General features: G+C 40.0%; 1 protein-coding gene across 1 annotated transcript in view; it reads left to right on the top strand.

Moving 5' to 3' along the window:
• The window catches only part of MPP7 (MAGUK p55 scaffold protein 7), a gene marked incomplete in the record, with an annotated part of 615,576 nt that overhangs the window by 227,962 nt on the left and 359,969 nt on the right, over positions 1-27,645 (top strand). Inside the window, 1 exon segment of the mRNA XM_073629838.1 lies at positions 21,234-21,352. Coding sequence (XP_073485939.1) covers positions 21,234-21,352 — 119 coding nt within the window.

Genomic DNA, 27,645 nt, shown 5'->3' with positions numbered 1-27,645 from the left:
TATTGGGTTGAGGTCAGGATTGTGTGCAGACCAGTCAGGTTCCTCCACCTCAAACTTATCCATGTCTTTATGGACCTTGCTTTGTGCACTGGTGCGCAGTCATGTTGGAACAAAGAGGGGCCATCCTCAAACTGTTCCCACAAAGTTGGGAGTATGAAATTGTCCAAAATATCTTGGTATGCTGACGCCTTAAAAGTTCCCTTAACTGAAACTGTGGGGTCAAGCCCAACCCCTGAAAAACAACCCCACACCATAATCCACCCTCCACCAAATGGTTTGGACCAGTGCACAAAGCAAGGTCCATAAAGACATGGAAGAGCGAGTTTGTGATGGAAGAACTTGACTGGCCTGCGCAGAGTCCTGAGCCAGGCCTCCTCGTCCACATCAGTACCTGACCTCACAAATTTGCTTCTGGAAGAATGGTCAAACATCCCCATAGACACACTCCTAAACCTTGTGGACAGCCTTCCCAGAAGGGTTGAAGCTGTTATAGCTGCAAAGGGTGGGCCAACTCAATATCGAACCCTACGGATTAAGACTGGGATGCCATTAAAGTTCACATGCGTGTAAAGGTAGGTATCCATATACTTTTGACATTATAGTATATATCTGATACATTTAGAGGCATTCTAGCTTAAAGCAGAGCTGTATCTGAGAACCACAAACTGAAAATGCTATTAAATTATTAATATTGAAAGCAATCTCCCCCATCCGTTCATATCTCCATGCTTTTTTTTTTTTATTTTGTCGAGAAATCACTTTGAAAAACACCACCTAGCATTTCTAGCCAAGGCCATTTTGAATAAGTGCAGATGATTCGTGTAGCATTTACTTCTTGAAATCTACCTGCACTTAGCTCAGGCATGCAGGCAGGAGGGTGTGCTTAGCTGAGAAAGCCCCCCCTTCTCTCCTCCAGGTGAAAGAAAAAAAAATACCTATGAAAACTCCTGGGTTATGGGTATGACATTTTGGCCTATGTCAAAGGAAAAGATCCATAAGCCACAAATCATAAGGCAGACCCATGTGCATGAAGTGAGATAAATAACGGCCTCATCCCGGACTCCAGTCAGGCCATGCCTTCAACGTGTTTCACTCCGCCCCTTGGAGCTTAATCATCCGGATTATTTTGGCCTAGACAAGAAACCAGGAAGCAACCATAGAAACGTAAAATGTAATAAAAAAGTTTCTAACAAGTAGATATAATTTGCTTATTTATTTATTTATTAAGGTTAGCAATATAAGGATTAAAAACAGTTAAGACCGGTTCACACGGGGCCTGCGTGGTATGTTCCTGTGTGGTGTGATTTTGCAGCCCATTCATTTAATGGTCTGAAATTATACCAGAACACAGAGAAAGTAGTGCATATACTATGACCTGACATGTGCTTCATGTAGTGCTGCCTCAACTGCTGATGCTTTGATGAGTCCACCACTCCCATCCAGGAAGCACTATAACCAAAGATGGAAAACTGCACACCTATAGCTCCAAGTGTACATAGTAGGAGATGCAGCCTCAGCCCATACTCCTCCTGATAGCTACGCCCCTGACATGTTTCACCCCGTCCACCGAGGCTTAGTCATAGATGCATTTCTATGACTAAGCCCCTGGTTAGCGGAGTGAAATCTCAGCAGCTGTTGGTGTGCGGCAGTCTTCCATCTCTAGTGCATACGTTACTTGTAGCCGCACCAAATTGTATGGTACTGCAGTACCATGTGATTTGGTGCCCGTAAATGCACAAAGTTTGCTATCTGCATTTGGGGTGCCATTAACAAGGGAGATTGCAAAGGAAATGCACTTCCAGCATAATGCGGGGAAACACGCACAGAACAAGCCTTTCCCGCACCACGTTCTGGTGTGAACCGTTCCTAAATGTTGATTGAGAGAATTTAGTTATGTTTTAAAGAGTATCTAAACCCAAAAACACAAATTTTATATCTTGCAGTTTCCTATTCCTTAGATGAGGTGGCTGTGTTGTTTTCCTTTTTCCCTGACTTTTTTCCCTTTACTGTCACCTACTGATCTTGAGAGAAAAACACTTTCTGTTCTAAAGTAACATTGCTCACTGTTCTGTATCTAAGGTGCTGCTTTGTTACTCCAGGCTACTTGCTCCTGATTTTGGACAGTGATTTCTGTGCTGTAAGTAGAATTCAATGGGTCAAAGGAGAGATATAACACCTTTTCCTCTGCTAGAAAAGATGACATCACATAACTAGGGAACTTGCACAGTTTGCCAGAAAGCAGTAGTGCTAGGCTTTCTTATTTAGAAAGCCCAGCAGGCAATTCAATTTCAGAGCCATGAATGCCGTTGCTTACTATCAGTTCAGTGTAAAGGAAGTTACAAGGACACTGACTTTCTGTAAGTATCAGGAAGTATTTTTCTGTACTTGCAGAAAATCTTCTTTGCGTGAAGAAACCTAATACAGTCAGCACATCTAAGGAATGTTAAGATGCAATGAATTGCAGTTTGTTCTTCAGTTTAGATATTTTTTAGGCCTCATACACAGGGTCATGAGGCCAAATAATATAGGTTTTGAGCTTTTTTTTCTCCCCGGTATACACAGCTGCCACCTACAGTGCCTTGCAAAAGTATTCGCCCCCTTGGCTTTTTACCTTTTTTGTTCCTTTACAGCCTTTAGTTCAATGTTTTTTAATCTGAATTATATGTGATGAATCAGAACACAATAGTCTGACTTGGTGAAGTAAAATTAGAAAAATATATACTTAAAACTATTTTTCAGAAATAAAAAACTGATAATTGGCATGTGCGTATGTATTCACCCCCTTTGTTATGAAGCCCATAAAAAGCTCTGGTGCTACCATTCACCTTCAGAAGTCACATAATTAGTGAAATGATTACACCTGTGTGCAATCTAAGTGTCACATGATCTGTCATTACATATACACACCTTTTTGAAAGGCCCCAGAGGCTGCAACACCTAAGCAAGAGATACCACTAACCAAACACTGCCATGAAGACCAAGGAACTCTCCAAACGAGTAAGGGACAATGTTGCTGAGAAGTACAAGTCAGGGTTAGGTTATAAAAAAATATCCAAATCTTTGATGATCCCTAGGAGCACCATCAAATCTATCATAACCAAATGGAAAGAACATGGCACAACAGCAAACCTGCCAAGAGACGGCCACGTGCCAAAACTCACAGACCAGGCAAGGAGGGCATTAATCAGAGAGGCAGCACAGAGACCTAAGGTAATCCTGGAGTTCCACAGCAGAGACTGATGTATCTGTACATAGGACGACAATAAGCTGTACACTCCATAGAGTTGGGCTTTATGGCAGAGTGGCCAGAAGAAAACCATTACTTTCAGCAAAAAACAAAATGGCATGTTTTGAGTTTGTGAAAAGGCATGTGGGAGACTCCCAAAATGTATGGAGGAAGGTGCCCTGGTCTGATGAGACTAAAATTTAACTTTTTGGCCATCAAAGAAAACGCTGTCTGGCACAAACCCAACACCTCACATCACCCAAAGAACACCATCCCCACAGTGAAACATGGTGGTGGCAGCATCATGCTGTGGGGATGTTTTTCAGCAGTCAGGACTGGAAAACTGGTTAGAGTTGAGGGAATGATGGATGGTGCTAAATACAGGGATATTCTTGAGCAAAACTTGTACCACGCTGTGTGTGACTTGAGGCTAGGAAGGAGGTTCACCTTCCAGCAGGACAATGACCCCAAACACACTGCTAAAGCAACACTTGAGTGGTTTAAGGGGAAACATGTAAATGTGTTGGAATGGCCTAGTCAAAGCCCAGACCTCAATCCAATTGAAAATCTGTGGTGAGACTTAAAGATTGCTGTTCACAAGCGCAAACCATCCAACTTGAAGGAGCTGGAGCAGTTTTGCAAGGAGGAATGGGCAAAAATCCCAGTGGTAAGATGTGGCAAGCTCATAGAGACTTATACAAAGCGGCTTGGAGCTATGATGGCTGCAGAAGGTGGCTCTACAAAGTATTGACTTTAGGGGGGTGAATAGTTATGCACATTGATGTTTTCTGTTATTTTGTCCTATTTGTTTGCTTCACAATAAAACACATCTTCAAAGTTGTGGGCGTGTTCTGTAAATTAAATGATGCAAATCCTCAAACAATCCATGTTAATTACCAGTTGTGAGGCAACAAAATACGAAAAATGCCAAGGGGGGTGAATACTTTTGCAAGGCACTGTACATGTGCGTATGTACCATAGTAATAATTGGCTGTATGTTGGATTACACCACTACATGTGTAAGCTGTAGAACTTTGACGCGGACTGTCCATGGATGGAACCACAGCAGAAAGCAGGGAACAAGGCACCCAACACACCTGGAAGTGGATCAAATGTGAAGGTTCTCTGGAAGCTCTAGCTCTTCAGCAGACTAAGTGCTTGTTGGAAAGGCAACTATGAAGAATTCTATTGCAGGCACCTTTTAGTTATAACTGTTTTTTTGTCAACGGTTCTCTTTAAAGGGAAAAAATTGCTATTTTTAACTAGCACATATTTTAAGCAATTGTGTCAACTTTCATTTTCAATAGATTTTTGATGAAAAAAATGTAAAGGTACAAAACATTGCGTATGACAACATTTTGAAATTGTCAAGAAGATCGTAAACGGCTAGAATGTAGCTGCTGAGAATGTAAAAACATCCAATATAAATCACATAATAAATAAAACTTGTCGCCTGTGCTTTAGAGTGGGTATCGATGAGCCAGGTAATATCTCTACAGGCTAAAACAATAAGCAGGTCCAGACATCAAGTCTGAATCAAGAAAAAAATCTGCAACAAGGAAATAAGAAAGAAGGAAAGAGAAAGGAAGGATGTCCACAGGAGGAGGATGAGGGAGAGAGGAAGTATAAGGGGAAGGGGAGTGAGCGTCGGGGATGCCAAAAGCCAGCACCCCAATTCTGAACTGCTATAATGAGTTTTAGCTCTCCATTGGCAATGACTGATGGGCATATTGTATCCACAGGGTCCATATCCGAGAGTATTTCTAACAAAATGTAGGTCACCAATTTGAATTGTTCTTTAGTAAAATTGGGGGGGGGGGTTTAAGGTGTAATAATACATACCATTGATCTCTGGGGAGAGGATGATTGAACAAAGAATGAATGAGCTTCAGAACCCTGGTCCAAAACCGTGAGAGCAAGGGACATGTCCACTAGGTATGTAAATAGTCACCTGCCATTGGGCAGCCATGAAAGCACAGTCCATTACGGGAAGGGTGAAGGTGGGCTATGCGTGATGGGACCAGGTACCATCTGGTAACTATTTTGAATACAGATACAATAGTATTCACATTAATAGAGAAAGAGGCTATTGTGGCCCAGATTTGCAACCAATCTGCTCTATCTCTGGTGCACTGGAGGTCTGTCTTCCACTTGGAAACGTAAGCGTGATCAGTGTGGTGGTTGGAAGTATTTATGATGAGAGTAGAGAATAGAAATTAGTTTATGGGAGAGAGGTGCATGGTGGCAAATATGTTCAAATAAGGATAGCTGACTCTTAAGGTCTTTGTTAGTGAATATGGTGGAGAGCCAATTCTTTTTTTTTTGTAAAAATCAAAATAATTTGGAATATGGGGCCTGATATTTTTCCCTAATTTCTGCCCAAGTATAAATGGTACGGCACATTGAGAAAAGAATATGTGCAAAGAAACTTATGGAGGTGCCGCCAATGGAAGGCTCCGGGGTACTCCAGTCCCAGAGTAAACATTGGGTTACCAAGTTGGGGTTAGAGAGTTAAATGTGGCAGAAGCAATTTACTAAAGTATTTGGTAGAGTCTCATATAGCAAGGGCTCATAGAAGTGGGCAATTGTGACAACTTTCAATTAATTTTTGAGGTGACTTTCACATTTCTTTTACATGGTTGTTCTTCCATATTTTATGCTGTTGCATTCGGTATAGAGATTTGTAGCCTTTAAAATTAAATAAAAAGGGAAGAACCATGGATCAATACCTTGCTTGTTCAGCCAACGAAGGAGCCATGTGGCAGGAGCAGGTGAGTGCAATATTGGTAGTGTGACATGGCTCTGAACTCTCCAGACCTCTAGAAAAATGGGTGTCCTGAGTGTAAAAAGGGCCTGAAGTCTTTTTCAGATTTCTGTGAAAGATCACATTATGGCATGTTATGTGATGACATTTACCTTATTTCATGGTCTGATCACTTTAACACATCCCCACAGGGCTATAGCATCGCATTACGTTTAAATTAATTAGCTCCTCACGGTACTGTAAAACTAATCCCTGGAAAATTGAGCAGCTCCTGGGGTGAAATGTTTCACTCCGTTGGACTTTCCTATTGTGGTAGTAAAGGCAATCATTGGCTTTACATCACAGCAAATCAGAGACTGGCTGAATTATGACGTTCATTTAGTAACTTACATATGTGGCGTGTATCACCTGAAGGCTGCAAATAATTTTCCTAATAAGTATTTTTATTTAATTTAAGCTGGACCCCAGTGAAACAGAAACATATATAGTTAAAATACACACATGTGACCAGCTTTGCATGCCAGTATATTTGTAATTTTCTTTAAGTCTTTTAATTCAGGTACCCCTGCCACAAAGCATTGTTAGAGGAGTCTGACTTTTTCTTACTTCAGTTAGGAAGTACAGCTTTGGCTATGACCCGTTCCCATATAGCTGGTTGGATGATAAGGGGAGTATCAGAACACCGATACAGTATAACTTTTTTGTCATAAAACACTCAGCAACATAAGTACAAGCGCTATGCAATACAGTAAAACTAGACTTTGCTTTTCCAGGTCTCTGGTTACTTCTCGTTCCCTTTCCAGGTTCCAGATTCCATTACTGTCCCAGGTTGCTTGCCCTTGCTTTTTAAGGTTCCAAGTTGCTTACCATGGCTTTTCTAGGTCCCTGTTTCTTTTTCAGGTCCCAGATTGTGCCCCTTGCTTTCCCAGGTAGCTTTCCACTGTCCCTGGTTGCTTCCCCTTGCTTTTTTAGGTTTCATGTTGCTTCCCCTTGCTTTCCCAGGTCTCAGGTTGCTGGCCCTTGCTTTTCGAGGTACCAGGTTGCCTCCCCTTGCTTTCCCAGGTTGCCTCCCTTTGCTTTTTCAGGTCCCAGGTTTCTGTTCCTTGCTTTTCTAGGTCCCATGTTGCTTCCACTTGCTTTCCCAGGTTGCTGGCCCTTGCTTTTCCAGGTCCCAGGTGGCTGCCCCTTGCTTACCCAGGTTGTCTCCCTTTGCTTTTTCAGGTCCCAGGTTTCTGTCCTTTGCTTTCCTAGTTTCCATGTTGCTTCCCCTTGCTTTCCGGGTCCCATGTTGCTTCCTCTTCCTTTCCCAGGTTGCTGGCCCTTGCTATTCCAGGTCCCAGGTTGCTGCCCCTTGCTTTCCCAGGTTTCCCAGGTTGCTGCTCATTCCTTTCCCAGGTTGCTGCCCCTTCCTTTCCCAGGTTGCTGCCCCTTCCTTTCCCAGGTTGCTGCCCCTTCCTTTCCCAGGTTGCTGCCCCTTCCTTTCCCAGGTTGCTGCCCCTTCCTTTCCCAGGTTGCTGCCCCTTCCTGTCCCAGGTTGTTGCCCCTTCCTGTCCCAGGTTGTTGCCCCTTCCTGTCCCAGGTTGCTGCCCCTTCCTGTCCCAGGTTGCTGCCCCTTCCTGTCCTAGGTTGCTGCCCCTTCCTGTCCTAGGTTGCTGCCCCTTCCTGTCCTAGGTTGCTGCCCCTTCCTGTCCTAGGTTGCTGCCCCTTCCTGTTCTAGGTTGCTGCCCCTTCCTGTCCTAGGTTGCTGCCCCTTCCTGTCCCAGGTTGCTGCCCCTTCCTGTCCCAGGTTGCTGCCTTTTGCTTTCATGGTTGCTTCCCTTTCGCTTTCATGGTTGCTTCCCTTTCCTTTTTCAGGTCCCAGATTTCTGTCCTTTGCTTTCCTGGGTCCCAGGTTGCTTCCCCTTGCTTTACCAGGTTGCTGCTCATTGCTTTTCCAGATCTCAGGTTTCTGCCCCTTGCTTTCTTAGGTCCCAGCTTGCTACCCCATGTTTTCCATAGGTCCCAGGTTGCTGCCCCTTGCTTTCCTAGGTCCTAAGTTGCTGCCTGTTGCTTCCCATTGCTTTTCCAGGTCCCTGGTTGCTGTCCCTTGCTTTCCTGGTCTCAGACTTGCTGTGTAGGGGGAAAAATATAAACAAATGCACTGCTGCACTCAGAGTCTTAAAATCAGAAGCAGCTAGCACACATCTGTGATAAACGAACGGCAAAAACCTTATGTGTTATGCCGTGCTAATCACAAAAACAGTGACTCAATATACTGTAAATACATACAAAAATTCAATATAATAAACAAAAAGTGACACTGAGTCCAAATAAATTTAGAAAAAATTCCAATAAACGAAATGCAAATATTCTTCTTAAATGTTCCAAGGTGCTTCAAAAAACAAAACGTGCTCCCCACCCCACTGTGATCAAGCTGTTTACCAGATACAGTATGTATGACCAAAGATTATAATGGTCATACAAGTATGTTGCACCTCTAAAGGGGTTAATGGTTCCACCAGCAAGATAAATCAGCAGGAATGCCTCCCAACTCCACATCACTACCAGCAGACAAGATCTCACACCATAATCAAAGTAGCATGAAAAAAGAAAGCAAGCTTCATAGTGTAAAACCGCTATAGCGCAAATTTCTTAAAAACTAAAATGCAAACTTGCATATAAACTCTTGTAAGACAGTGTTTAAGAGACCCAAGTGCTCCTGTGTGTGAATCATCTTTCAGTCCAATCACATTCTAAAAAAAATACGATCAGTGAGAGAAGCCTTTGTATTTCCTGAATGTGTTCCCATAATACCAAGGCTTCTGTGAATGGGCAGGATGAGGAGAGGGACGGGCATAGCAGCTGCAGCCACTCTCCTCTTGAAGATGCAGAGCTCAGAAGAATTAGCATTGGGCTCTTCTGGAAGCACTATAAACCTGTCATGCACCTCGCTGAACTTTATAGTGTGCCTTCACTTTTTTATTTTTACAAAGGAGCTTAATTCCTGGAATTAAAATTCCTTTTATATTAAAAAAAAAAAAGTCATGAATATTCTTTCTTATATTTTGCCATCTGTCAGAGAAAAATGATAGCTGTAATTACTCTGTTGCTTTAAACATTTTTGTATTCCATAGGCTCATCAAGGAGCTTTTTATAAAGCAGCCAATTAAATTTGGCATTTTTATGATAGAAATTGATGTTTTCAATTTACTAAAGGTACAGATCTGCTGAATATACCACATGCATGTTCTGTTTTCAGTTTTTGCAGTATTTTGTAATGACTGTTCATAAAAATGATAGCACAGCATTTTGGTCCATAATGAGTTCGGCTCTTATCCCTGTATACTGTTTATGGGTAAGAGCATTTTCTAAGTTATGGGCCTGTTTATTGTGTCCTTACTTAAAATAAGAAAGTAATACATAAAAGTCATTTTTTCCAGATTAATAAGGCTTTCTTCTGATGATCTTGGGGTTGATTCACTAAAGCTGGAAGGTGCTAAATCTTCTGCAGCTCTACATAGAAACTTATCAAATTCCAGACTGATCAAAAAAAGTGGCCATTTGGGGCTCCGTCCACCTGACCGCATCACTCATTCACAGTGCTCTGTGAATGGAAAATGACAAGGCTCGGCAGCCTTTGCAGCTGTCGGCTTGTAGTTTTCAGTGAACTACCACAGTGCTGTCAGCGCTGTGGTAGTTCATTCATTCTTCTTGTATCGGCAAGTAAATACACTGACAGGTCTGTAGGAGACCTGTATGGCATCAGCAACCTGTTGGTGCAATGCTTTACAGGCTCCTGCAACAAAATAAATGCACATTTTTTTACCTGCAAATTGCGCGGTCATGCAACGCTGTACCCACACAAAATTGATGTCCTTTTTTCCCAACAAATAGAGTTTTCTTTTGGTGGTTTTTGAACACCTCTGCGGTTTTTATTTTTTGTGCTATAAACAAAAAATGACCAACAATTTTGGAAAAAAAAACAATATTTTTTACTTTTTGCTATAATAAAGATCACAAAATTAAAAAAAGACAAAAACAAATTTCTTCATCATTTAAAGCCAATATATATTCTTCTACATATTTTTTGGTAAAAAAATCGCAATAAGTGTATATTGATTAGTTTGCGCAAAAGTTATAGCATCTACAAGATTTATGGCATTTTTATTATACATTTTTTCCTTTTACTAGTAATGGCAGCGATCTGCAATTTTTAGCGGGACTACGACATTGCAGCGGACAGATCGGACACTTTTGACACTTTTTTGGGACCAGTGACATTTATACAGCGATCAGAGCTAAAAATAGCCACTGATTATTGTATAAATATCGCTATCAAGGAAGGGGTTAACACAGGGGGCGATCAAGGGGTTAACTGTGTTCCCTGGGTGTGTTCTAACTGTAGGGGGGGTGGGCTATCTAGGACATGACAGAGATCGCTGTTCCCGATGACTGGGTACAGAAGATCTCTGACATGTCACTAGGCAGAACGGGGAATTGCCTTGTTTACATAGGCAGTTCCCTGTTCTGCCTCTGTACACTGCGATCACGGGTCGCCAGCTGACATTGAGTCCGCGGGACCCACGGGCACGCTCCGGCGCCCGCTAGCCTTCTTGCACAAACCGACGTACACCTACGGCGGTGTGCACAGGGGAGCCGACCTGTCGCAGTACAATGACGGTGGCTAGTTGACAAGAGGTTAATTGAAAAAGCTGAAGTTAGAATCTGATTTGCTACCATGTACAGCTGCACCAGATTTTGCACTCTTCAGCTTTAGTAAATCAACCCTGTTGCATTGCAAAGAAGTTACTTTCTATGCAATCATTAGAAAAAAAATGACCAGTGTTCGCATTAAAACAACTGCAGTTTTTTAGGAGTTTTAAATAGTAAGAATTGGGAAAAAAAAAATAAAGCAAAAATGGTCAAGATGGAACAAAGATTCTCTAAATGAAAAGTAAAGTATTATAACTGAACGGAGGTACAAAAAAATTAAAAAAAGTGAAAAAGGGTAGAAAGTCCATCTTACCTATTTGTAAATCGGTAAAAATTTTTAGGAGAACAGATTTTGACATGCCAGTAATACAGTAACAAAACACAGTAGGCTTCATATATAAAGTTGATGCATTGGGATAAATATACTTATTTTTTTAAACAAAGTGACAGTTGTTTTGAACTGCATCCAATTAGATTTTCAAATTAGTAATGTGGCTAAGATAAAATTACTTACTGGTACTATCCTTGTTTTAAATATTTGTAAATTGAGGCTATTAAAATATTGGAATACAGTAACTGTTGGGTTCAGTTTTTTTTTTTTTTTTTTTTTAATAGCCAGGGGTGCAACTGAAAAAGTTGCAAAAATGTAATTTCACCTAGGTTTGTCTCTAAACATGGGTCAGTTTAAGTGCAGTACACAAGCCAGCCCTTTATTTAATTCTTATGTGTATTAGGAGGGAGTGCTTAGCCAATATATTCCAGCCAGCTTCATAATCTAAACAGACCACGCCTACCAAACAATCAAGTACCTTACGGCATCCTTTTGTTATTTACCCTTTCTTCTATTATTTTTCTTGAAAATGCTGATGGTTGTCTTTATATTCTTCTTTACTGAAAAAAAAAAGAAAAAAAAAAATCCTGCATATTTTCAAGTTTTACAGCTCACCAGACCTAGTATAGAACGGGCCAAAAAATATACATCGTAAAAGGGAAAGAGAAGAAAAAAAAAAATCCGGAAAGCTTTCCAATGACATAAAACACTGGAATGTAAGGTAACATTTTGGGGGGAAATTTAATGTAATATGTGTTGGAAAGCTCGTGAGTGATATTTTATTTCCCCTTCAATTAAAAATGTCTGTAATTTAACTGGGCATAGTTTATTAACAGGAACACCAGTGCCGGCCCGGTGGATTATAGATTCTCTTTCTATTACTACTGTGTATATAACCACGGGGAATGTTCTTCCAGCTCCTTGTACTCCTCAGTTTAGTAGACATATAATGAACATTTACTGCACCTGAAGTGCATTATACAATATAGGTGTCCACTTGGAAGGCAGACAGAGCTTTTATGGTTTCTGGAACATTTTTTAGGCAATGTGTGTTTAATTTTTTTTACTGATAAGTTTATTGGGGATTCTGTTAAGCTAGTTTTGTGATCTAGTTTTGTGATCTAGTTTTGTGATTGTGCCTTTCACAATACATAGCAAGAAGGTGACATAAGGGTATTTGGCATATTTCCTTTGCAGCTCAACAATTCATTTTGCATGTTGCTGAAAAATCCTCCACAACCCTTTCCCACCCACCCTGGCATACTAAATGGTGGGGGGGGGGGCTCTGGTATGGGAAAGATTGACTGATCACCTGACCCCTGTGATTGGTTGTCACAGTAGCCACATTGCGGTATCACCAGCTACTGATCATTAGCAGGGTCCAAGAGCTTACTATCACAGCTCAGTCTCTGTGCTGGGAGCGTGTAGTGAGCGCACTCTCAGCACGGAAACATTGGCCACCCAGCAACTCATATGGATGGCATGTGGGCGGTAAAGCCCACCCTTTTGCCACTGCACATAGGTGTTAAGCAGCTATAAAATGGGTTAAAGTGACACTAAACTCACAATTTTTTCTAAAATAAAATAAATGCATTACTTTAAAATGTAAGTAGAATGTACTTTCTAGATCTCTCTCTTCCTTTTATTTAATCTCTCAAAAGCTTTTTTCTGCTATTCTCAGACTTTCTTTTCTATGATGGCTACATTCGTTCTCCATGCCCCTTTGTGTATGAATAAAATTACAAATGCTACCCTGTTTCCCCGAAAATAAGACCTAGCGTGATTGTCGGTGATGGCTGCAATATAAGCCCTACCCCCCAAATAAGCCCTACCCTGTTTCCCTGAAAATAAGCCCTACCCTGAAAATAAGACCTACAAGCACTTTAACTAGGGCTTATTTGGGGGGGTAGGGCTTATATTGCAGCCATCACCGACAATCACACTAGGTCTTATTTTCGGGGAAACAGGGTATTGCGCTGGTAGATCCAGTCGAGGTGCTGTCATCAAAAACAATCGGATGTGAATGTAAGTGACAAACATAATAGAAAAATTGCCGCCCCGTAAATTGATGATAAAATTTCAAATAGTGATAAGAAATGTGAATACCAAACTAAATTATATGCATATTTCCATAAATAATAACAGTCAAATGACAGAACCTCTAATTCAAGATGGTGAAAAAATCCAGTGCTCAATATAAGTCCAACTTGCGCTTTAAATGTGGATGTGGATGTCGAATGAAAAAATGAATCCCCCAGGTGCGCCTCCACCATCTACAAAAAATTGCTGCCTACCAGAGAGAATGGACTCTAATGCCCCGTACACACGGTCGGACATTGATCGGACATTCCGACAACAAAATCCATGGATTTTTTCCGACGGATGTTGGCTCAAACTTGTCTTGCATACACACGGTCACACAAAGTTGTCGGAAAATCCGATCGTTCTGAACGCGGTGACGTAAAACACGTCCGTCCGTCGGGACTCTAAACGGGGCAGTAGCCAATAGCTTTCATCTCTTTATTTATTCTGAGCATGCGTGGCACTTTGTGTGTCGGATTTGTGTACACACGATTGGAAATTCCGACAACGGATTTTGTTGTCGGAAAATTTTATAGCAAGCTCTCAAACTTTGTGTGTCGGAAAATCCGATGGAAAATGTGTGATGGAGCCTACACACGGTCGAAATTTCCGACAACAAGGTCCTATCACACATTTTCCGTCGGAAAATCCGACCGTGTGTACAGGGCATAAGGCTGGCCATACACTATACAATTTTTCTATTCAATTTTCTTTAGATTTACCTATGTAGTGCAAAGGCCTGCCTGGTTGCATACACGTTGAAAGTGTTTAGGTTTGATCTCATATTATATGGTTTTGGTAAATCTAAAGGAAAATTGTATAAGAGATTTGTATAATGTATGGCCGGCCTTAGTGAGCATAATATGAAAAGATATCTCTTAAGGTGGTAGTCCTTGACTCCTTTCTTCCCTTTAGGTGGAAACGCTCTCATAGGAGATGGTGGGGAAGTAATAATTCAACACTGCCACAAATTTGTAGCAAAGTTATTCTTGCTATATCGGAGAATGGTGCCTGCTGCACTGCTGTAAAGCTTCTGTGATTATTTATTCATTATCTCCTATGAGAGCGTTTCCACCTAAAGGGGAAAAAAGGATTTAAGGACTACGACCATAAGGGACATCTTTCCATACTACCTTTGTGACTCTTAAAATTAGTCCATTCTCTCTGGTAAGCAGCCATTTTTTTTACATGGTGGTGGCGCACCTGGGGGATTCACTTTTTTTGTTTTGACATCCGCACATCAATATTTAGCGCAAGTTGAAATGATATTGAGCAGTGGATTTTTTCATTATCCTGAATTCCAATAATAAGTTCTGTCATTGAACTATTATTTATGGGACTTTGAATGTAATTTAGTTTGGTGTTCACAGTTCTTATCACTATTTGAAGTTTTATGGTCATTTTACAGCACGGCAAATTTTCTTTTCCCTTTGTGTATGGGATTGTAGCCACCCTTTTCCTGCTCACTCCTGAGATAAACTGCATCTACCTGCAGACATCTTCAGCTCCATCCAAACTGTAGTATCCATGGAGTAGAACATGTGACCAGAAATACTGGCGCTGCTCACTTTATACTAGTATTGGTGAGGTACATCAGTGAAGGATCAGGAGCGAGAAGCCTCAAATCAACAGGACAAATTTGAAAAAGATAATGAAAGAAAACAGAGACGTGGTATACCATTGATTTAAAAAAAAAATTGATCTTATGCCACGTACACACGACTGGACTTCCCGACAGAAAAAGTCCGATGGGAGCTTTCGGTCGGACATTCTGACTGTGTATGCCCCATCAGACTTTTTCTGTCCGATGGGGCATGTTCGAACATGCTCTAAAATCCCAAACATGTTCTAAATCTTTCCGTCGGAAATGCAGAGTTTAGCTCATTGGCAAGTCCGGCCGTGTGTAGGTGGCATTAGTGTCACTTTAAAATGGAAGCTACACTCAAGCGATATTTGGTTAAGTGTTAACGCACATTTAACCATCATGATGGTGCGTGACTCTGAGTTTTCAAAACTCAGCGCACCACAACTCACAGCATGCGGTGTATTGTGTGTTGCACTCTACTGTACAGTGCGTTGGAGTGCCGTTCCCAATACAGTAAAACCTTGGATTGCGAGCATAATTCATTCCAAAAACATACTTGTAATGCAAAGCACTTGTATATCAAAGCGAATTAACCGATAAGAAATAATGGAAACTCGGATGATTCGTTTCGCAACCATTTATTCGTAGATTCTTTAGTTTATAGTCCATATAAAAAGATTACAGTAATGTATTAGGTTGTGTAACCATAAAATGTCCATCCACAAAGGGCAGCTTCCACAAGGGGATTAGAAGCAAAGTCCAGCAGAAGCTACAGAGTATAAAAGAGAAGAGAGGCGCCTCTAAGTGCAGCAATATGTTGCTAAATGTTGTACCTTCATTAAATGTAACCATGTTGGCTACACTTAGAGACACCTCTCTTCTCTTTTATACTCAGTTGTGACATAATGCTACTCTTATATCAAAACATCGCTTGCATATCAAGTCAAAATTTTGAGTTACTCTCAACCAAGGTTTTACTGTATATGGCTGTGCAGATGTGTTGTGGCACCATGTGGGTGCATTTTTGGCATACTTTACTGCAATGCACAAATGTGAATAGGCCCTATAAGGCAAGGTCTGCTAATTATGTCAGATTTCACTCCCTCATATACATTTGCTATGTGGCGGTTGTAAAAAAAAGAAAAAACTCTACAGTGTGCGTATATACAAATTAATTTTGCCCATAGTTGAGTAAAACCTACAGCAGTTAAATACAATACATAAATCTTCTTGGTCTGCTTTTGGTAATTTTCTGTTCAACGTATTTTATAGTCCTTTAATCAGTCGATGTGAGGTCTGTAGAACAGAGGTCTATACAATGCTATAATTGTCTGTACATTAATGGGTTGTTAATAGCCCCACCATACAATGCTATAATTATTGTCTGTACAGTAATAGGCTATTAATAGCCCTATCTAGTTTTACAGTCCCTTTCAACTACTGCGGCAGTGCCTGGGATAACCCATGCTCCTCGTGTCTAAGGTTTGTCTGCATTGCTGTGTAATTGTGCATGCTGCACATCCATGCATCAATTACTCCTAGCATCTATAGGTAAATAGACACATTCAGACATCCATTAAACCTGAAACGCTGACTCGGTAATAACAAAAATGTCTCAATTCCAGATGTTCCTCATCACATTAAAGATGATTGACAGGTCGAGTATGATTGCATGTCATGCCCAGCAAAACGGATAGTAGGAGACAATAATTCCAAGTCATTTGCATTGAGGAGTTTCGGAATCCGCCGTACCATGTCGGATTGATTCTAAACAGATGCTAGAAAAAGAACAGATCATTTTGAGCTATTCACAAAACTCATAGACTGTGCACTTTCTAAACACTGGGCATTGCGGACAAAATAAATATTTATATTGTCTGCTGCAGATTCACTTTCATGTGATATCAGTAAATAGGAACATAAGTTGACAGCCCATTTGTAATTACAGGTATTTTATGGCAACCTGTAATTCTGTTTTATTGAAATGTTAGATGTCATTTTTTGTAGAGTTGCACCGAAAAGAAAATGTGGCAAAACTGAAAATTCAGGATGCACCTGACCGAAACCAAAAATGACAGTTTATAAAAAAAAAAAATATATATATATATATATATATATATATATATATATATATATATATATATTTTATAATTGTATTAAATTCGACTGTTTAATTAATATCATGAATTTAAATGAATATGAATATATTGTTGGCCATTATCGGCACCTTTAGCGCAAGAAAAGTTAAAGAAAAATGCATCCCTTTAAACTCTAAACTCTAATGTCTTCACACTGGTCCATTGTGCTTCTGTTGTGTTAAAAATCTTGCTTGCTGCATTTTTGCTCAGTTAAAAACCTGCATCAAAAACATACCTCCATGTTAAAATACGCTGAAAACACAGCAAGAACGCATCAATAATGCACCTGTGTTACATTTTTGATGCAGTTTTTGAGTCGCATGACCTATGAAAAACACACCATAAGCACAGTAAAATCATGGCAAAATCGCACATTTTTGGCACCATTATCAGCAGCTTTTTCTCTATTTGCAAAATGCTAAAAATGGCATTTTCAGACTATTTCTAATTTTTTTGTATATTGAAACTTTTTTCAAACTGAAACTGATTTGACACTGAAGTTCCTTGGTTTTCACTTCAAGGGAGCCTATGAGAATATCAATATGGAAGCGGACATTAATTTATTTGCTTTCACTGGTTTCGAATCTTCTTCCCTGCTTTACTGCCTTAATGTTTTGGTAACCTGGAACAAGCATGCAACCAATGTAGTCTGAAAAACTGAATTTCTGTTCTTGCTTTTTCAAAGTATGAGGCCCAACAGGATGACAACTTTGGAGGCCGAAACAGCAGTGACCATTTATCTGCCCTCTCTGTCTCTATTAAAGGGGACACTCACCTGCCTTTTGAGGGCAAAATGACAGTGTCTATGTAAAGTTGCCCCAACCAATTACTTTTTAATCACCTCTCCAGCATGCCTATGTCTCTACGCGCTACATTGCAGCCACCACCAAATTAGGTCGCTTTCCTTGTCATTAGGCGGAGGTTACATGTCCCGTTTTTTTTCTGAAGAACGAGATGTTTTGCTCCCGCTGATACAGGAGAAGGATTGGGGGATATCGCTGGAGAGGTATAAGTGGGTCATGGAACAAACTGTCACTTTGCCTCTTCATATTTTATAAAGTTACTGAACAGCTTATTTTTTTAGGCATGCTCAACGGTAGCTGGTGGCTAAAGGCTGTCCATAAGCATATCTAAACCCCATAACAAAATTGTAATATAGTGTACCTTGCCAGTCCCTAAAGTGACTGTAAAGGCTTGTCTTTTTTTAATTAAAATAAAAAAGTTATATTTACCTGCTCTGTGCTTCTCCTCCCTGTTGAGTGCCCCCACAGCAAGCTGCTTGCTATGGGGGCACTCGTGCATGCTTTCTCCTAAACCCTACTCTGTGTGTCCATAAGACACACAGAGAGCAGGGCTTGGCCCCCGACCTCCACTCTCTCGTCACTGGCTGTGATTGACAGCAGCGGGAACCAATGGTACCCGCTGCTGTGTCTGAGCCAATGAAGAGGGAGAGAGATGAGAGAGTCTAGACTCTTGTGCTCATTGCTGGGTTGAGATCAAGCCCTGGTATGTATTTAGGGGGAGGAGGTGGGCTCTGCATGCAAAAGGTTTTTTTAAGGTTAAAAAAAAAAACCTTCTGCCTTTACAACCACTTTAAATGTTGGGGCCTCATTCATTTTATTTATTTTTTTTTGGTCTTTTTCTCTCTTTATTATCATCTAGTGATCTAGAACTGACCAGTAACACACTCCCTGTCTTAGGGTGGTTCCACTTTATTGAGGAGCAACAAAGTTACCCTTGGATGGCAGCGTTGTCAATATGAGGCGAGGGTAGTGTCAAGTCCAGTACACACAGGTTAAATATCGGCCAGATCAATAGAAACCGCCCGAAAAACATCTGCTAATTGGCATCCGATCCATTGGCTGAGAGTGATGACTGGTGTGTTCTGGTGGTGGGGGCAGTCCCCCTGTCAGAACACAATAGTTTAGTGGGGAGATTGCTGTACTAACTTTGGATATTTTGTACAGCGCTCCTCCTCCTCCATTTTTTGTTCAGCCTGCTGGGATGAATGAAAAAAAAACTGTTAGTGTGTACCTTTTTAGATGCACAAATTGAAGAGTTTAATTGTGTTACTTAACGTTACATGTATCACATAATTGATAGATAAGATAATGAAAGTGACAGGTCCACCTTAAAGTGATTGTAAGCCCAGATCTTCCTCTTCTCGGGTCCCTCTTCGGCTCTCCTGTCGAGTGCCCCCCACAGCAAGCAGCTTGCTATGGGGGCAGCCGGGCCACAGCTCCTCTGTGTGCATTTAGACATGGAGCCCTGGTTCGGGCCCGCCCCCTCACTCCTGATTGGCTAACTGACTTTGACAGCAGTGAGAGCCAGTGGTGCCGCTGCTGTGTCTCAGCCAATCAGGAGGAGAGTCTTGGACGGCCAAGGAACTTGTGGACAAGACTGGAGAGAGATTGGGGCTTGGTTAAGTATTGGGGGTGCTGGAGCAGCTGCTGCACACTAGAGGGTTTTTCATCTTAATGCATAAAGCATTAAGATAAAAAACCTTCTGACTTTACAACCACTTTAAGAGCAGCTACCGGTATTTCACATTTGTTGATGGCACCATACCCTTATGATACATATATTCTGGGGTAATTCAAACACATTCAAAACACTTACGCCAAATTTTCTAAAATTTTGGCTTCGTTTTATTTCACAGACTTCAGGGAGGGATTTTGGTGTTTTTGGACAGTAACCAATTTGTACCCTAAAAATATTAAACCTTTCGGTGATTCTAGCCTGATGCTACTGGTTCTACGCTGAGATTTGTGACTGTATACGGTCTATATATTTCCTTCCATCCTTTGCGTAACTTCAAAATGGAATCAATCTGGGTTTACTTCAGAGTTCAGTCCAACTTTGCAGAAACATATGATATGTCCTGAAAGTCTGCACGTACACCTATATCCTATAGGGTGGATTGAAGGGGATCTTAGTACAGAATGCAGTGTCTGTTAAATCACCAGGCTTGTGAGCACCGTTTTCAGGATGTGTTCTTTGGGCGCTCCTGTTACCGCTAACACCACAGCTCTGCTTGGCAAATAACGATGCACATTTATTTTCCACTTGGCAATAATAAATATATATTAGTTTCTTTGAGTTGAAAAGACTTTTCTCTACATTCAAGGGACTAACTGTATCATGTTCTGAGCTTATGAACAAGATTTTGAGAAGCTGCTTACGATAAAGATCTCTTCTTTGACCTCAGCAAACAAGTGTAACTGGAGAGTGTGTGTTTGTGTATTAGCAAAAGGACATTCATGCCCCATGCCGGTTGATGGAAAAAACAAATAAGGAACAGTGGGTTTTTATAGCATAGGATTACGTTTTTAATGGCACTTAGAAGGTCACGAAGGCTTGGCCATGACAACTCATTGATACAGAATTTAGATTAGCATGCAAAATTTGGATTCTCCTTTTACAGCCTTTTTACCAAGCATTTTTTTTTCAGCGTCTTGTAAAAGTTGACTTTTAGATGAACAGCGACAGTGATCCAGACTAAAAATAATAGCAGGAACATGTAGTGGGGACCCCCCTGAGATTTCTCATGTTTTTGTAGACAGCAAGCAGAAAAAAATGTGAATTTGTCCTCTTTACCTCTAATCCCCCCTGGAAAATTCAACATGTGCTATGAATTGATAGCGGCTCATGACATGTCCGTTCCCCATAGAGACTCATGCAGTCAGTGCGGCTACATTCTTGGACTGCAGCTTGAAAGTTTGTGTAAATGATAGATGGTTGTTGCTTATGTGCAGCTACTCCTAGAACACTGTGCTACTGTTTGCTTTGCAAGCTTATTTAAGTACAGCTTTACCTACTAGTTACTGCAGTAAGATGAGATGATATTAGCAGAAATTGAAAAACAGCAATCCTCAAGTTTAAAAAAAATGAACTATGATATTTTACATTTTAGCAGTGTTTTCATACATGCCGTCTGTTTCCCCGCTGTATTGTTCATTTCTTGAACGATTCTATGGAACATATATATATTTTTTATGGGGCGTTTGAAAATACAAATCTTAATTGAGCTATAAATTAAAAAAAAAAAAAGTTTTATTTCAAAGTGTAGTCACAGTTACGCGGACCACCCGATTTCGTTTTTGGAAATTGTTCCGTTTTGGTGAGTCATTGGCTTGCCTCGGTGGAAATGGAAAAGCGATTAAGTCACAAAGTATGTTGTTAAAAAAAATATATTTATTAAGTAAATAAAATAATTTCAATTTCGGATTGATAATAGTAGACATGTACTTTTTGTTAAAAAAATATATATTTCTCTGTTCTGTTAACATTGAGTCCAATTTCAAACTTTCTAAGTCATTTTTTTTCTTTATCGAGAAATGTTGGGCAAGCCATTGGATGGAGTTGTTAGGTGAAATTAATGAGATTACATTTTCTGTTTTATTTTCGTTTTATAGGTCTGTATGAGCTCTTGGCTACACTACCGGCCCAGCTGCAGCCACACGTGGACAGCCAAGAAGACTTGACCTTCCTCTGGGATATGTTTGGTGAAAAAAGTCTCCATTCACTGGTAAAGGTAAGCCCCACTGAAATACTATTCTAGATTGAGTACACATTATACAGGATTATGGTTTGATGGCTTCGGAACTTCAGACACAGTGTTGGCATAACACGGAAATGACAAATTCACATTTGTCCAAACCGCTGTAACAGCAGCGAGGGTTGATTTTTATATCAGAAGGCTGTAGCGAAGGGAAGAAAGTCATCTTAGTTGACTGTTGGCAGTTTGGCTCTCTCTGTAGACAAACCATTTCCTGAAATGTTTCACTTTGAAAATTGTTCTATGTTTGGGAACAACTCTGGAAAATGAACATTTGACTTCTGATTACCCCAAGGCAGGTTTAATGTTTGGGATGCAGACACACAAATGCTTGTCTAATTTTCTGGCTTATGTAGCGTTTTTTCTCCCAACTTATTTATGTATGTGTTCTGTTTCCTTTTCCCCAGTGTAATATTATATAACTGTTTTGCATTTAAGTGCGCAACAAAACAAAATGCAGATTTATAAAACCAAAAGCAGTTTTGTACCATAAACAAAAAAATCTGTACTTTTTGTATCCCTTTTTTAAACTGTTACTAAATTCAGCTGGAGGTTGTTAAAGTAAATGCCAGTTTAGCTTTCCTGTCAAGTACTTTGGGGACACAAAAATCTAGGGTTCTAAGGTTTGACAATTTATACCAGCTTCTATGGTTACAAGCCTGACCCAACCCCCTCCTAAGCGTCTATGTCTAAGTGGGCAAACTTACACAATCTGCAGGGGATCAAATAATTATTTTCCCCACTGTATATAATCACCTCCATGGATTAACCTCAATCCTCATCAAGGTCCCATGCACTTTTGCCCCTTTTTAGGCTATACAACAAATGACCCCTGGCTCCTATTAATGCTCCAGCACTTCCGGACTTCCTTTAACCACTTGAGGACGAGACTCTTTTTGACAATTGTTTACAAGTTAAAATAATTTTTTTTGCTAGAAAATTTCTTAGAACCCCCAAACATTATATATATATATTTTTTTGCAGACAGCCTAGAGAAGAAAATGGCGGTCATTGCAATACTTTGTCACACTGTATTTGCGCAGCGGTCTTTTAAGCGCAATATTTTTTAAAAAAATAAATTTTTTTGAAAAAATAAGACAACAGTAAAGTCAGCCCAATTTTTTTTGATATTGTGAAAGATAATGTTATGCCAAGTAAATTGATACCCAACATGTCATGCTTCAAAATTGCGCCCGCTTGTGGAATGGCGACAAACTTTGACCCTTAAAAATCTCCATAGGCCACATTTAAAAATTTCTACAGGTTACATGTTTAGAGTTACAGAGGAGATCTAGTGCTAGAATTATTGCTCTCTCTGTAACGATCGTGGCGATACCTCACATGCGTAGTTTGATTCATATGCAGGCGTGACTTAGTATGCGTTCGCTTCTGCTCGTGAGCTCGACGGGACGGGGCGCTTTAATTTTTTTTTTAATTCTTATTTATTTTAATTTTTATCTTTTATTTTTACACTGTTCCTTAAAAAAAAAATTGGGTCACTTTTATTCCTATTACAAGGAATGTAAACATCCCTTGTGATAGAAAAAAAAGTATGACAGGACCTCTTAAATGTGAGATCTGGGATCAAAAAGACTTAACATTTACACTAAAATGCAATAAAAAAAGTCTTTATTTTTTTTGCAAAAAAAAAAAATCCCCTTTAAGACCATTGGGCGGAAGTGACGTTTGACGTTGCTTCCGCCATTCAATGTTATGGAGCTGAGTGGGGCCATCTTTCCCTCACTCAGCTCCATGTCTGTCGGGGATGGACAGGATCGTCTCCGTCACTACCGACGGCTCCGGTAAGCAGCGGAGATGACCGAAACGCGGCGGAAGGGGGCGGCTCTCCCATCCCTGATAAAAGTGATTTTGCGGTGAATCCACCGCAGAGATTACTTTTATCTGAAAAAGCGCCGCTTGCCATTGTTAAAAATACCGGGGTTAAGGCAGCTTTCTGACCGACGTACAATGACGGCGATTCCATCCGTTGTGATTAGTATTCTTGCAAAAGGAATAAAACCAATAGTGCTCTCTGTACACTTAAAACTATTTATGAAATATTAAAACAGGACAGACATAAACATGCACACTCAGTGCCATAATCTGCAAATAGTACATAGTAAGCAATCCCTTCTCACTACAGGATCCTGAAAACCACCCAGTAGTGACATAAGCGCTCTGACCCGGCTCCACTTCTAAAGAGAAGTGCGTGAATACTTATCAGATCGAATGGAAGATCCTTTTCCATTCGATGTGAACGCTTTTTTACCCAGCTTAGTTGAGGGGCCACACTCCCAGAGGTGAGCCTACACCCATTGGAGGGAGCACGTGTCTGGTGATCCAACGGTGGTTGAACGCATTGATATCATCTGGTGTAGGGTTGAAACAACGAATTGATTATCCGACAACTAATGAAATTAATCAATTACTATTTTCATCATCGACTAATCGGCCAGTAACATAATGGGGTTAAAAAAAGCTAAAATTAGCCCTTTATAGTACAAAAAGAGCAAATAATCGCTACTGTAAATATTACTTTCACAGTTCTACAGTAAAAAAAAAATGAACCCCTTACAGTAGTGATTATCTGATTTTTTTTTTTTTTTTTTTTTTAACGCAAAACGGTGCTTTTTTGGTTCAATATACTTCAATGCATGTAAAGCTTTTTTGCAGCAATTTGTGTTTTTTAATCTGCCCAACAACAAATTGGCCCAAGAAATGCAAAAACGCAAATTGCAGCAAAATCACGTGCGCAAAAATCAAAACACACAGCAAAAAGCACTGCAGAAACAGATCAAAAGCAAACTGCATAGGTGTGTACCGAGCCTTATGCTGGCCACGCGGATCAATTTTCAGACGAGAATATTAAGAAGAAAAATCTTTGTACATTCGCTGAATGAAAGAATGTTGTTTGAAATTTTCACTTGTTTTCAACATCGTTTTTAAAACGAATGTAATTTCTGAACAAAAACCACATACACTGTCTGAAAATTCCTTTGACCAAGAAGTTTTCTATTATTTACAAATTTTCCCGTCGCTGTGGTTGAAAACGAACATCGATTTGACCCCACTAACGATTAGAAAATCGAACAAACATTCTTAAAATTACATTTTTTTTGAAGGAAGACATTGTTTTGTTTTTTAATAAAAAAATGTGATCTCTGAGTCTGATGATATTTACCAGAATCACCCTTTAATAGTATATACAGTATATATCCTCTAATAGTATATACAGTATATATCCTCTAATAGTATATACAGTATATATCCTCTAATAGTATATACAGTATATCTCATCTCTAATAGGTTATACGGTATATCTCTCCTCAAATGGTTTATACAGTATATCTCTTCTTATGCCCCATACACACGAGCAGATTTCCCGTCGGAAAAAACTTGGATGGTTTTTCCGATTGAATTCTGCTCAAGCTTGCCTTGCATACACATGGTCACACAAAAGTTCTCTGAACTTTCAACCGTCAAGAACGCGGTGATGTACAACACTACGACGAGCCGAGAAAATGAAGTTCAATGCTTCTGAGTAAGCGTTGAATTGTTTCCGAGCATGTGTAGGAATATTGAGCGTCGGAATTTGTACAGACGATCGCATTTTCAGATAGGAACTTTTTCCGAACGAAAAATTGAGATCCTGCTCTCGATCTTTTGCTGGCGGGAATTCCGCCAGCAAAACTCCGATGGAGCATACACACGGTCGCATTCTCCTCTAATAGTATATACAGTATATCTCTCCTCTAATAGTATATACAGTATATCTCCTCTAATAGTATATACAGTATATCTCTGCTCTAATAGTATATACAGTATATATCTCCTCTAATAGTATATACAGTATATCTCTCCTCTAATAGTATATACAGTATATCTCCTCTAATACTATATACAGTATATCTCTCCTCTAATAGTATATACAGTATATCTCTCCTCTAATAGTATATACAGTATATCTCCTCTAATAGTATATACAGTATATCTCTGCTCTAATAGTATATACAGTATATATCTCCTCTAATAGTATATACAGTATATCTCTCCTCTAATAGTATATACAGTATATCTCTCCTCTAATAGTATATACAGTATATCTCTCCTCTAATAGTATATATAGTATATCTCCTCTGATAGTATATACAGTATATCTCTCCTCTAATAATATATACAGTATATCTCCTCTAATAGTATATACAGTATATCTCTCCTCTAATAGTATATCTCTTCAGTCTGTTTTTCTCAGCGTGGATTAGATATTTTGCTCTCTAACCATATAGTTGGTTATTTTTATTTACCATTGTATAGAGATATATATTTAAGAATAAATTGCCTTTTTTTAAAAATTTACTAATTAACTAAATTATGCACCACACTTTTTTTAAGGTTATTAACAGATTAATCGAAACAATAATCGGCCAACTAATCGATTATGAAAATAATCGTTAGTTGCAACCCTAATCCAGTGTAATCCAGTGTAATCCATTCATCAAGTCACATATGGGAGATCTGCACTTATAAATGAACTTTGAGCACTTTAATATTGTATGGGATTAATTAATGTATATGTTATAATAGATTTGTTTTAATATTGATCTGTGCACATGAACTAGCACTGATTTATTTTATGAATATTGACGTGTGGCACCTTGTAACACTATTGTATAATAAATTCTATTTATGTTGAAGTTGGTTTATGCACAGTAGGACATTGATGCATTGTAGGTATTGGCAGGAGTACATTTGTGGAGGTGACTGCACTGATTGTCAGTTACTTTAATCAGACTCTTCTGCTTTGCTCAGTGCTGTTATCTTAACATGTTTCCGGGACTGAAAGCTTAGGGGCATGTTTAGGCCTGGCTTACAGCAGGAGAAGAGTGCCGAAAAGACCTTCCTTGTGTGCTGATGTTGATTCAGGGTATGTGGGGCTGGATGGGATAAAAGAAGCCCAACACTCTGAGTACAAACTTCACCTTCTAGCTATACCAACAGGGAGGCTTTGGAGAGAATGGGGCCAAGCTCAATGTTTATAGAAAAAAGTTGAGGTTTGCATGCACTTTCAGCTTCCCATAGCTCCGGATCTACTGATCATTTTGACATTCAGTTTTGACTAGTTTAACTTTTTTCTTATGTATTTTATAATCTTGTGCCCAGTTTGACCTTCACGTGTGTGTGTGTGACCTTTTTACTTCAAGTATGCCTCATACAAATCTACCTGTGAAAATAACTTCTACATACTGTACCTGTTATACGGCATACTTTGGACTTTTCGACTGACTTTACGACGGACTTTCTGAATGAACGGACTTGCCTACACACGATCCACCAAAGTCCGACGAATTCGTACGTGATGACGTACGACCGGACTAAAACAAGGAAGTTAGTAGCCAATAGCTGCCCTAGCTTCGGTTTTTGTCCGTCGGATTAGCATACAGACGAGCGGACTTTTTGACCAGGCTCGAGTCTGTCGGATAGATTTGAAACATGTTTCATATCTAAGTCCATCAAACTTTTGAGAAAACAAAGTCCGCTGGAGCCCACACACGATTGAATTGTCCGTCGAAATCCGGTACGCCGGACCAAGTATGCCGTAAAGTCCGATCGTGTGTACGCGGCATTACAGATGAAATGCTGATCTTTAAAAAAAAAAACAAATACCGTATTTATCGGCATATAACACGCACAGGCGTATAACACACACATTCATTTTAAGAGGCAAGTTTCAGGAAAAAAACTTAAATTTTAAATAAGGAACTTTGAAGCAAAATAAGGGTCAGTGCCCATCTGCAGCCTCACCGTTGCCATCAATGCAGCCTGATCAATGCCCACCTGCAGCCTCATAAGTGCCATCAATGCAGCCTTATTAGTCCACATCAATGCAGCAGCCTCACCATTGTCATCAATGCAGCAGCCTCACCATTGTCATCAATGCAGCAGCCTCACCATTGCCCTCAATGCAGCAGCCTCACCATTGCCATCAATGCAGCAGCCTCACCATCGCCATCAATGCAGCAGCCTCGCTATTGCTATCAATGCAGCAGCCTCGCCATTGCCATCTATTGACTTCCTATTACAGAGGCCGCCAAGTAAACAGGAGATTCTCACTGTATGTAATCTGACGGCACTCGTCCTGTCCCCCCCCGCCCATTGCCTCCGAGGCAGCCGAAATTGAAGTATCGGCGTATAACACGCACACGCTATTTGCACCCGATTTTCATGGTAAAAAAGTGAGTGTTATACGCCAATAAATACAGTAATTCAAA

Source organism: Aquarana catesbeiana, linkage group LG05, assembly GCF_042186555.1.
Source record: "Aquarana catesbeiana isolate 2022-GZ linkage group LG05, ASM4218655v1, whole genome shotgun sequence".
In the NCBI taxonomy this organism is placed as follows: Eukaryota; Metazoa; Chordata; class Amphibia; order Anura; family Ranidae; genus Aquarana; species Aquarana catesbeiana.
Note: the sequence above shows the minus strand (reverse complement) of the source record. Positions and strands in the feature narration are given on the sequence as shown.